Raw genomic sequence first — 13,182 nt, 5'->3', positions numbered from 1 at the left:
AATAGAAAATCATCTAAGGGAAATTTCTAGAACCACAATATGACATATCAACATTAAATCTATATTACAGAATTACAAGGCAGTTCTAAATTTATAATATAAAAAAAGCAGAAAATTTTGTATTTTAAGAAACATCATGTGTTGGAATAAAAGGATCCATAGTGGTCCTTTTCTGGAATTGCTTGGTTAAAAGCATACAAGTGAAAAACATGACAATAATCATTTTTAGAGACCTGGAAATAATTTTTGATAAGCCAACCTGTTTTTCTCTCCTCTGGAGACAGAAAAAGATGAAATGTTTTTACTTGTATTGAGAGAAAAAATTTTAAAAAGATGTAATACACTTCTGGACCAGAACTGTCCAATTTAATTTTATGCACTGAAATAGAACTGTATCTTCACTGTCCAATATGTAAACACCAGCCATATGTTGCTATTGAATACTTGAAATGTGGCTAAGGAACTAAATTTTTAAGTTGATTTAATTTTATCTAATTTAAATTTAAATTTAAATCCCCATATGTGGCTAGTGGCTACTGTGGTAGACAATGCAGTTCCATGCAATGCCTGTTGTTAAACATTGGACATGTGGTCCTCAATGAAGTAGGAGAATGTAGCCAATCTCTCAAAGCCCTTTGCTGACATCTTTTGTGTCTGGCTGGGCCTTCTTTTCCATAGCCATATACTTCCCTTAATTATCTAAAGAGGATTCCGTAAGTTAGAATGAATTCTGGAATTTGAAATAGCTACATATAGGCTTCATTTTTAAAGCTTAAGAAGCAGAAGTTACATTTAAAAGGCTATGTAAACACTCAGTTCCATTTGGCTAGGTGAAGAGCTTGAGAAATATTAATATTATTTTCCAAAATGTATCATTTGTGAATACTGCAGATGGTAATATTATATAATATCACCATTACAGATGGTGTCCAATATAAAAGCAGTTTGTGTTTTAGAAGTCATTTGTACATGGTAAAATAAAATTTGTAAATAGCAAATAGAACTCAGATTGCATTTTCCCATGGAAAACTTAAAATTAGATTCCAGATTCACCAAGTTAAAAATGGAATCAATCTCTCAATAATACCAGGGCTGACATTCAGTGGTATGAACTGATACAGCTATTAATAGCTAAAATATTGAAATATTTTTATATATTTACTAAACAGCCCCTGCTTTCCCCTATCTCCTCATAGCCACTTTCCCTTAAGACTCTTAGACTCATAACTATTTCCCCTTAGGACTCTTATACCTCTCACATATGGACAGGTTGAAGCTTGGACTAGCAAGGGGCCTCCTGGGTCCTTCTCCAGCTGGCGTTTGCTGTAACCGGTCAGTCAGTGCCTATGCTGGACTGCTTGATAAACTGTTTCCCCATTATCCTCAGTATGCTGTTCCTATTATACTATACAGTGCTATAGTACTATAATATATGACACTGAAACTTCTGAAAAGTCCCAAGTTTTTAAAACTGGGTAGAGAGGGTATAGATATATATAGAAATTATGTGTCTATCCCAGATTCTAAGTCCTGTGCAGAAATGTTATCTAACTGCCATGTTATGTATTCAAAAAAGGTCTATGTCCTCTAAATTCCTTCATGTAGCTCTCACCCAACAGTAAGTCTCTTTGCCCAACATCTGTGGGTGAGGTGGCTGCCCTCCCAGCTAGGTGCCTTCTGAGTAGAGCTCACTATGGGAAAGTTGTTAATAACTCAATTTATAATGAATTATGAAGAGCAATTTAAAAATGGGAAAAGGTATTTTCTAGGGTCCTGTTTTCTAAGAAGCACTTTTGGTAGGATTAAGTAGCTTGGATGAGTTATTTAACATATGAAAATGCTTTTGAAAATTTCAGTCCTGAAGAACTAGGGGCAGGCTAATCATTGAGAAGAAAACTGATACATTTGAACTATTTTCTTCTTTTAGCATCAGTGTCCTTACAGTTTTCTAAGGTTTTTGAGTTCCACCAAATTCTAAAATTCTTAGTACTGGATGAAGAAGCCTGTTTTAGCATTACTTTTGATAAATCTCTGATGGCTGATTTGAACAAGTCATGAAAACTTTCTGTCTTCTGATAGTTATAAATTAGGAACTATAGTCTCTGATCTCATTTAATTATCAAGGTTATTCTTATGAAGAAAATATAACTAAAATGTTTGGATACTGTAAGCTATTCTTTGATCTTCTGCTCCCTTGAAACTATAAAAAAGCTCTACTTTATAATGTCAGTTCAACATTGTGTTTATTTATTATACTTATATATAAATATATATATTTACTTACTAACAACTTTTTCTCTAGACTTTCACCACCATAGATGTTATGGTGGTTAATATAGCTTATACATTAAGTAGCAATTTTTTCAAGAAATGAACTGTGCTTCACATTTTCCATTTTAGTTAATGCTTTTATGTGTCTCACACATGATTCCATGTAGATTCTGGGACTCTTACACAAAACTAATTAATATGATTCAAATAAAGGCTTTGAAAAGAGAAAAATGAATACCACCATAAACACCCCAAACCATTGTTAAATGGAATTTTCCACTGAGATACTATGGAATTTTTTCTCTTGGCCCCAAAAAGATGTTTTTTTAATTCAAAAGACAGCCAGAGTCCCAAGTAACCAAGGAGGATACTAGATACAATATTTATCTTTTTCTTGTCTTTCATTTTCCTTTCAAGTATTACTTTGCTTTATGCCCTTGCCAGCTGGACCAGAACCAGGGTTTTTACACAGAATCAGTTGAAACTAATCCATCTTCCCTATTGGAAAGGGTTGTGGACTGCCCCCAACCGCTACTCTTTCAGGAGGCAAGCACATTTGGGAAAACCTCTTTCAAAAGACCACCATCAGTTAGGAAGAACTGGCATCTCTCAAAGACTGTTCCATTTAATACCAGTCATCTAACAGAGTAGGGCCAATTTTCATCCCCTGTTGTCAACAACCTATAACATAGCCACTGGAACACAAAAGAGAGAGATTATTCCTTTGCTTATGGATTTGTGAACAAAATCGTAGACAGCCAATATATGGCAAAGCAGAACTTCACAGCCCACCAAATCCCTAACATACTGTATGTTGGCTATCGTCTATCAGAGACAAACACAATTTGAAAATTAATCAGCATGAACAAAATTGTCCCTGTTTTGATAACTCTCATCACCAAGGTTTGGAAAATTACATACAGTTATAATGGCATTCACAGAAAGTATGAACTAAAGGTTCATAGAAGCTGAATTTGAAGGTTCCACATGAGAAAAAGTCATGAAATTGAAGGACCTGGATTTTAGGACCAGTGTCATCACTATCTGGTAGTGGGTGTTAAGCATTTCATTTCCTTAAACCTAACTTTCTATATTTGCTAAAGGAAAATGAGAATAGCCCTTCATCATCTTCCACATAAAAGCTATTATGAGTTTTGGAAGAATTTATGCAGTTGCCTGTCTCTCAAATGGGCAACACATACTCCTGGAAGGTACTTAGGAGAGCTGACAGGTCCTTGAAACCCCAGGATGAAAACATTGCATTTTCTTAGAGCATCAGTGTCATTATATGAGTTTATAGGATAGTTGAAATTGTTTCGAATTTGGCTCTTTTATTAACACAAACACAACAATGTTAGGGGTTTTGCATGAACTTTTAAGATAAAATATAAGTTTTCAAAGAATTTTCTTACTTTAGGGGAACTTCATCAGCCTTTACTCCAAGAACTCCCATGTTAACCATTAATTCTTGTCTGCTGTTTGTGATTCTTTCCAGGAAAAGTTTTCTGAGCACTGTAAAGGAAGACATTTCTAAAAACCTTAAAGCTCTGTACTACTAATGCATGCTTTCGGCAATGCTCTCAGTAGTCATTTTGTCAAGCAAGGGAGCATTCTCAAACATGTTTTTTATCTAACTTCTAACTCTTTTATACAGAACTGCCAGTTTTTTCTTCTTTTTAGAGTGTTGACTTTATCATCATCTTCCATATCTACTTATGTATTTTTTTATTAGGCCCATTGCCCAGTAGATAAGTAGACTTGAGAGGCTGAACTAAGTTACCCCCAGAAATGGAAGAACTGACTGACAAATGCTGGCCCCGCTGGGCTGCACTCCCGCAGGGCAGGAGAGGCTCAGCTGAACAGCAAATGGGGGTTGTTTCTCCAGTTGTCCAGGCTCGGTTCTCTCCCGAGTCTCCCTTCTACCTCTGACAAGCCTCTGAACATGCATCCCAGCCTAAATGCAGGCTCACTTTTCTAATGGATACAGACTATTTTTAGCTAAGCATTATGAAGATTTCAACCAAATGAACAGAAATTCTGTATTCAGTATTGGGAAGGTGATATTTGCTTTGGAGCTTCCAATATAAAAACAAAGTCTTATGATACCAACCATGTGAGAGGTGAGAATGACTCTAAGCAGCTAAAATCTAGCTGCCTTACTCCATTATCTTGCAAGCTCAGGATAAAACCTGTGGTCTCCCAGACCTGTGCAGAAAACTTTACTAAGTGCATTCCATAATTTAATTTCACTTTTGGTTTTGTCTTTTTTTTTTTCCCTACTCTAACTTTCCTTCATCCTGACTTTTCACCATTTTTTATATTTACCTTATAGTGTATGTGTGTGCATGTGTGTGTGTGTGTGTGTGCACGTCGTTGGTAACAACCTTGAATACCGTCAGTAAATATCCTTTTCTTTTTCAGAATTTTGCCTATATAGACTATAATATGATCCGAGAAGATGAAGAGCAATAGTATTGTGAAATTCTTCATAGCAAGGTTCTCCATTCCATGATTTTACACAAACTGTAACCGAGTTCTTATGGTTTTAGCCTTTTTCTCATGCCTACATGACACATTCATGCTTGCATAAACGTTACCTTTCAGAAACCTTGATGTGATACTTACATCTGTTTTCTACATACTCCTATGAGACAAGAATTGAACTTGGTCTTTTTGTATAATTATTTTGTGTAATCATTATGTAACTCTTGGTGCCTGGGTGTTGCTTGGTTAGATTAGCCCCTCAATTCTGATGCCCCACCCCTCAGCCCATCCTACCAGGGTCCTGCCCCCACACCTGACCCAGCCCACCCATTTGAAATCTCCTTTGGCTGCCAAAGGTGGTCATGGTGCCAGGCACTGAGAGAGTGAGAAACACTGTTGGAAAGTGAGAGGAGAGGGAGGTCAGGGGTGAGGGGTGGGAGAAATAGGGGTGAATGTGCCAGCAGTCTTTTTTTGTTTTGTTTTGTGCAATGTTTATTTTTACTATAGTCATTATATGTGAATTTCCTTCAAGTTGTTACCTTTTGTTAACAAGGGGCATGAGGAGGGGTGGGGGTTGGGGGAGGAGGCACCTGACTCCGGGAACCTGCAGGGTAGAGCAGTGCCCTCTAAGGACGTTTTTGGCCTTGTTCAACCTTTCCACAAAGAACAAATGGTGTTTCACATGAACACACACAAACACACAGTGTAATCCTTTTCCTTTTTTGTGAAGATGTTTAATCCTCAGCTTTACAATAGCAACATCTTCAAAGATGTGTGAAGAGAGTTGGAAAACAGTGATATAAGCACAGATTCTAAATAAAGCAAAGAATTTTTAATGGTTTCAGGTGGAGAAAATGATAAGCAGAGGCAGCTGGAAGCGGAGCCATGCAGGTTCCCAGATGTAGAGAGTTGGTTTGTCAGCGGCATCTTAAAACCCTTACACAGTGTGCCTTTCTCTGCCTCTCCCACCTCTCCGATCAGTGGTCCCTTCTCTCTGCCTCTACACCTCTCCTGTGGAAGGGGTGCTGAGGATGGACATGGACCCCAGCGGCAAAGTCTGCATCAACTGGACTCCCACCAAGGTGAGTGTGGTCTACTTCTTAACCAGGGGCTGGGGTGGGGGCCGTCCTCACACCTGCGCTGGGGAAGCCCAACGGGGGCCCTCTCACCAGCTTAGAGCTGAGGAAACTATGACTTGCTTTCATTTTCAGGCCTCTTAATTACAGACAAATTTATTTCCTGCTCTGTATTGTCACCAGAAAGCAAAGAAATGCCATTTGAAGGTTAACATCACCAAGACTTACTCCTTTTGGAGCACCTGCTACATGCCAGCTGCAGGTGTAATGCTGACGCAGCCGCATCAGTTATTTCACCTCCTTAGAGCAAACATTAAGATGGTGCTTATTCATTTTATAGCTGAAGATCCTTGGGTAAAATAAAATCCCGTGATTTGCATGAGACTACCTAACTACCGAGTGTTAGAACCAAAATTAAGATCAGGTCTGCCAGTTAGTGTCGGTTATAACATTTTTTTAGTTAGAGCAACTAGTTCTTCATTGTCTATAAACTGTGGGCAGGGTGTCACTCCGATAATTTGAGTTATTTTCCTGATAGCAAATATATTTCCTAACATATTCCCACCCCCAATTTTAAAAAATGTAATCCAAAACAAGAAAGAAGGAATAATGGACAGAGAGCATAAAAGAATTTAAAGGAAGAAATCTGGCTGGGAACCATTTGGCTGGGATTCCCGCTTGTTTGTTGGTAACTCACCTTTGTTAAGTGACCATATGTTCTATCCCTGCGAGCTGGCAAGAACAAGAAGAACGTGCTGCTCCTGGCCCTGTTGGCCAGGCTGCTTCTCATTGCAGTCCTCTTCTGTCTAGCGGCATCACTTTCTGAACAGCTGTAATCAGGATATTAAAAGCAGTACACATAGTTTAAAAAAATAAAATCCCATACGTATGTGTCTACTGTCATTGCCGGCTCACCTAGCTCACTGTTGTGCTGAGAGGAGCTATAGTGGCTGGAAAAAACATTGCTTTCTGCTACTGCAATTCCAAAAGCCCCACGTTATGCATGTGTCTAGGATGTAACATAGACAGAAGGGCTGGCGAGCAACTGTGAGCAGTAGTTTGAGTGACATGAAATTTCTAACCCAGGAGACCCCTGATACCTTAGCCCATCCTTTATACAATATGAGGAATTTATATATCTACAGGAGATTTAACTCCAAGGGTCCCTGGGTTCCATCAGTTATTTCTGGTATCACTTTGAATTCTGATTTTGGTTTTAGTATATTATCCTTCCTCTTTCTCCTCTCTTTGCCCACAGTAGTTAATTAACCTGATGTATCTGATATGACCTATCAGGCAAAGGCAGAAAACCATGCTGGAGAATCTCAGAAATGTGAATTTCGTTAAATGTTGAATAGGCCACATTCAAGCAGTTTGAAGGCTTCTAGAAGTAAAGGGCTGAGGTTAGAATATTTTTACAATTTGGACTTGCTTGCATGTTTACTGTGGCCAAACTAAAATGGGAGTTTTGTTTGTTTCCTGCACCAAATTTCTCTGTAACAGAAGTCATTCCAATGAGTAGAAAGAGGTATTGGACCTTAATGATGCAATTTCTTGTTATCTTGTATTGTTTTTCACTTGTCTCATATACATATATTTTTTCTCATCAGTGAGTTTGGAGGTGACAGGAAATTAGAGGTTATTTATTAACTGTCCATCATTCATGGTACTTTAAGAGGACTTAATATTCTCTTTTTTTAAAATGAAATATAAGTGACATGTAACATTGGTTTCAGGTATATGATATAATGATTCAATATATTTGTATATATTACAAAATAATCACCACGGTAAGTCAGTTTAACATCCATCACCATGCATAGTTATAAATTTTTTTTTCTTATGATGAGAACATTTGAGATCTACTCTCTTAGCAACTTTGAAATATATAACACAGTATTATTAACTATAATCACCAGGCTGTGTATTACATCCCCATGACTTATTTTATAACTATAAGTTTCCACTGTTAAACCCCCTTCATTCATTTCATCCCTCCCCAACCCCTGCCTCTGGTAACCATCAGTCTGTTCTCTGTTTCTGTAAACTTGGGGGTGGTTTTTAGATTCCACATGTAGGTGAGATCGTACAGTACTTGTGTGTCTCTGTCCAACTTAATTTACTTAGCATAATGCCCTCAAGGTTCACCCATGTTGTCTAAAATGGCAAGATGCCCTTCCTTTTTGTGGCTGAGTAATATGCCTCTGTGTGTGTGTGTGTGTGTGTGTGTGTGTGTGTGTGTGTGTGTGTGTCACATTTTCTTTATCCATTTACCCATCTATAGACACTTAGGCTGCTCTCATATCTTGGCTATTGTGAATAAGCTGCAGTGAAGATGGTGTTGCATATTATCTTTTTGAGTTTGGGTCTTTGCTTTCTTTGATTGTATAACCAGAAGTTGAACAGCTGGATCATATCATAATTCTATTTTTAAATTTTTGAGGAAATTCCATACCATTTTCCAGTGGCTGCACCAGTTCACATTCCCACAAACAGTGCACAAGGGTTCCCTGTTCTCCACATCCTCACCCAAACTTGTCATTTCTTGTCTTTTTGATAATAGCCATTCTAACAGGTGTGAGGCAATACTTTTTTTTTTTAGGATGAATTTTTTTTATTAAGCTAACATTGATATACACCCTTATGAAGGTTTCACAAGAAAACAATGTGGTTATTACATTCAACCTTATTATCAAGTCCCCCCTCCATACCCCATTGCAGTCACTGTTCATCAGTGTAGTAAAATGCCAAAGAGGCCCCTACTTGTCTTCTCTGAGCTACACTGTCTTCCCCATGATCCCACACACACCATGTGCACCAATCATGATACCCCACAATCCTTGTCTCCCTCCCTTCCCACATGCCCTCTCCTTCCCCTTCTTTGGATAACCAATAGTCCCTTCTTGGAGTCTGTGAATGCTGCTATTTTGTTCCTTCAGTTTTGCTTCATTGTTAAACTCCACAAATGAGGGAAATCATTTGGTATTTGTCTTTCTCTGCTTGGCTTATTTCACTGAGCATAATACCATCTAGCTCCATCCATGTTGTTGCAAATGGTAGGATTTGTTTCTTTCTTATGGCTGAATAGTATTCCATTGTGTATATGTACCACATCTTCTTTATCCATTCATCTACTGATGGACACTTAGGTTGCTTCCATATCTTGACTGCTGTAAATAGTGCTGTGATAAACATAGGGGTGCACATTTCTTTGAATCTGAGGAGTTGTTTCTTTGGTTAAATTCCTAGGAGTGGGATTCCCAGGTAAAATGGTATTTCTATTTTTAGTTTTTTGAGAAACCTCCATATTGCTTTCCACAATGGTAGAACTAGTTTACATTCCCACCAGCAGTGTAGGAGGGTTCCCCTTTCTCTGCATCCTCACCAGCATTTATTGTCCCTAGTCTTTTCGATGTTGGCCATCCTACCTGGTGTGAGGTGATATATCATTGTGGTTTTAATTTGCATTTCCCTGATAATTACGGATGTGGAACATCTTTTCTTGTGCCTGTTGGCCATCTGAATTTCTTCTTTGGAGAAGTGTCTGTTCATATCCTCCACCCATTTTTTTAATAGGGTTATTTGCTTTTTTTGGGTGTATGATCCTTGATGTATTTTTTAATTCAGTTTGCTAATATTTTGTTGAGTGTTTTTGCATCTATGTTCATCAGGGATATTGGTCTGTAGTTTTCTTTTTTTGTGGTGTCTTTGCCTAGTTTTGGTATTAGAGTGATGGTGGCTTTATAGAATGAGTTTGAAAGTATTCTGTCCTGTTCTATTTTTGAAAAACTTTGAAGAGAATGGGTATTATGTCTTCTCTAAATGTCTGATAAAATTCCATGGTGAATCCATCTGGTCTTGGAGTTTTGTTCTTGGGTATTTTTTTGATTACTGATTCAACTTTATTGCTGGTAATTGGTCTGTTTAGATTTTCTGTTTCTTCCTGGGTCAGTCTTGGAAGGTTGTATTTTTCTAGAAAGTTGTCCATTTCTTCTAGGTTACCCAGTTTGTTAGCATATAGTTTTTCATAGTATTCTTTAATAATTCTTTTTATTTCTGTGGTGTCTATGGTGATTTTTCCTTTCTCATTTCTGGTTCTGTTTATGTGTGTATGTGTGTAGACTCTCTTTTTTTTTCTTGAAAAGTCTGGCTAGGGGTTTATCTATTTTGTTCATTTTCTCAAAGAACCAGCTCCTGCTTTCATTGATTCTTTCTATTATTTTATTCTTCTTGATTATATTTATTTCTGCTCTAATCTTATGCCCCTCCTTCTACTGACTTTGCACTTCATTTGTTCTTCTTTTTCTAGTTTTGTTAATTGTGAATTTAGACTGTTCATATGGGATTGTTCTTCTTTCTTGAGGTAGACCTTTATTGCAATATTCTTCTTTCTTAGCCCAGCCTTTGCTGCATCCCACAGATATTGTGGTGTTGAATTATTGTTGTCATTTGTCTCCACACATTGTTTGATCTCTGTTTTTATTTGGCCATTGATCCATTGATTATTTAGGAGCATGTTATTAAAACTCCATGTGTTTGTGGGCTTTTTCATTTTTTTGTGTAATTTATTTCTGGTTTCATACCTTTGCGGTCTGAGAAGCTGGTTGGTACAATTTCAATCTTTTTGAATTTACTTAGTCACTTTGTGTGGCCTAGTGTGTGATCTCTTCTTGAAAATGTTCCATGTGTACTTGAGAAGAATGTTTATCCTGTTGCTTTTGGATGGAGTATTCTGTAGATGTCTGTTAGGTCCATCTGTTCTAATACGTTGTTCAGTGCCTCTGTGTCCTTACTTATTTTCTGTCTAGTTAATCTGTCCTTTGGAGTGAGTGGTGTGTTGAAGTCTCCTAAAATGAATGTATTGAATTCTATTTCCCGCTTTAATTCTGTTAGTATTTGTTTCACATATGTAGGTGTTCCTGTGTTGGGTGCATAGGTATTTATAATAGTTATATCCTCTTGTTGGACTGAACCCTTTATCATTATGGAATGTTCTTTTTTGTCTCTTGTTACTTTGTTTGTTTTGAAGTCTATTTTGTCTGATACAAGTACTGCAACTCCTGCTTTTTTATCCCTATTCTTTGCATGAAATATCTTTTTCCTTCCCTTTACTTTCAGTCTGTGTATGTCTTTGGGTTTGAAGTGAGTCTCTTGTAGGCAGCATAAAGATGGGTCTTGTATTTTGTCCACTCAGTAACTCTATGTCTTTTGATTGGTGCCTTCAGAACATTTACATTTAAGATGATTAATAATAGGTATGTACTTATGTTGCTCTTCAGCAACAAGAAGGCGGGGGTCAAGCAGGACCAGCCTGTTATCCCCGGGTCTGAGCGAGAGGGCAAGTGTCGGCAGCTTGGACACCCTCCCCTGAGATCCAGGGAAAAACAAAACCACACCAAGCTGGGAGATGTGTCAGCCTCAAGGGCGCAGCAAAACTCAGCTTTATTGCATCAGAAGCTCAGTTATATAGGGGAAGATAAGGAAGTAGCAAAAGCCAGTGGGAATTAATTATCTCATCTGTCACTAGGGTCTTTAGGCAGGTTTCGGGTTAGGTGGGGAGGCGGAGTTAGGGCCAAGAGTGCGTGCGTGGGAAGCTAGTTAGGCCACAAATGCGGAAGTAACGAGGGAGGGTGGAAACCTCCAGTCTGCGGCCTTTTCTTGGTTACAAGCTTAAAAGAGGGAAAAGGTCCCAACATACTTATTGCCATTGCGGGCTTTAGATTCGTGGTTACCAAAATTGCAAGGGTAATTCCCTTACTGTCTAACAGTGTAATTTAACTTACTTAGTATGCTATTACAAACACAATCTAAAGGTTCATTTTTACCCTCCTTTTTCTTCTTCCTCCATTCTTTAGATATTAAGTATCATATTCTGTACTCTTTGTCTATCACTTGATTGACTTTGGGGGTCATTAATTTGACTTTGCATCTACTTAATAATTAATTGTTCTACTTTCTTTACTGTGGTTTTATTTCCCCTGGTGACAGCTATTTAGCCTTAGGAACACTTCTGTCTATCGCAGTCCCTCCAAAATGCACTGTAAAGGTGGTTTGTGGGAGGTAAATTCTCTCAGCTGTTGCTTATCTTAAAATTGTTTAATCCCTCCTTCAAATTTAAATGATAATCTTGCATGGTAGAGTATTCTTGGTTCGAGGCCCTTCTGCTTCATTGCATTAAAGATATCATGTCACTCCCTTCTGGCCTGTAAGGTTTCTGTTGAGAAGTCTGATGATAGCCTGATGGGTTTTCCTTTAATATGTGGTCTGTTTTCTCTCTCTAGCTGCTTTTAAAAGTCTGTCCTTATCCTTGATCTTTGCCAATTTAATTATTATATGTCTTCCTTGGGTCCCTTTTGTTGGGAGATCTGTGTACCTCCATAGCCTGAGAGACTATCTCCTTCCCCAGATTGGTGAAGCTGTCAGCAATTACCTCCTCAAAGACACTTCCTACCCCTTTTTTCTCTCTTCTTCCTCTGGTATCCCTATAATGAGAATATTGTTTTGTTTGAATTGGTCACACAGTTCTCTGAATATTCTTTCATTTTTCAAGATCCTTTTTTCTCTCTGGGCCTCAGCTTCGTCGTATTTCTCTTCTCTAATTTCTATTCCATTTACCTTCTCTTCTACTACATCTAGTGTGCTTTTAAATCCCTCCACTGTGTGTTTCATTTCAGATATGGAATTTCTTAATGATTGAATGTCCATCCTAAATTCATCCTTGAGTTCTTGAATATTTTTATGTACCTCCATGAGCTAGTTTATGATTTTTATTTTGAACTCTCTTTCAGGAAGATTGGTGAGTTCAGTTTCATTTGGCCCTTTTTCTGGTGTTTGTTAGATTTTTGTTTGAACCAGGTTCCTTTGATGGTTCATATTTTTTATGTGATGCCTGTGAGGCAATATTTAATTGTGGTTTTGATTTATATTTCCCTGATGTTTTGATGATGATGAGTATCTTCAAGTCTTTGGCCATCTGTATTTCTTCTTTTGAAAAATGTCTATTGAGATTCTCTGCTCATTTTTTATTTGGGTTATTTGTTTTCTGCTATTGAGTTGTATGAGTTCTTTAGATATTTTAGATGTTAACACCTTATCAGATATGATTAGAATATATTTTCTCCCATACAGTTGGTTGCCTTTTCATTTGTTGCCAATTTCCTTTGCTGCAAATGTTTTTATTTTAAAGTAGTCCCACTTGTCTGATTTTTGCTTTTGTTTCTAGTGTTAGATTTAAAAAATTATTCATAACATTTGAATCAAGGAGCTTACTAGCTGTTTTCTTCTGGGAGTTTTATGGTCTCAGGACTTACATTCAAGTCTTTAATCCATTTTGACTTGAGTTTTGTGTGTG

General features: G+C 37.6%; 1 protein-coding gene across 1 annotated transcript in view; it reads right to left on the bottom strand.

The window, feature by feature from the left end:
• The window catches only part of LOC118913494 (TBC1 domain family member 7-like), a 29,118-nt gene extending 25,394 nt beyond the window's left edge, over window positions 1-3,724 (bottom strand). The window contains exon 1 of the mRNA XM_057489049.1: window positions 3,684-3,724. Coding sequence (XP_057345032.1) covers window positions 3,684-3,724 — 41 coding nt within the window. The remainder of the gene's footprint in view (window positions 1-3,683) is intronic.
• Between the last annotated feature and the right edge of the window lie 9,458 nt (window positions 3,725-13,182).

The sequence above is a fragment of the Manis pentadactyla genome, chromosome 11, assembly GCF_030020395.1.
Source record: "Manis pentadactyla isolate mManPen7 chromosome 11, mManPen7.hap1, whole genome shotgun sequence".
In the NCBI taxonomy this organism is placed as follows: Eukaryota; Metazoa; Chordata; class Mammalia; order Pholidota; family Manidae; genus Manis; species Manis pentadactyla.
Note: the sequence above shows the minus strand (reverse complement) of the source record. Positions and strands in the feature narration are given on the sequence as shown.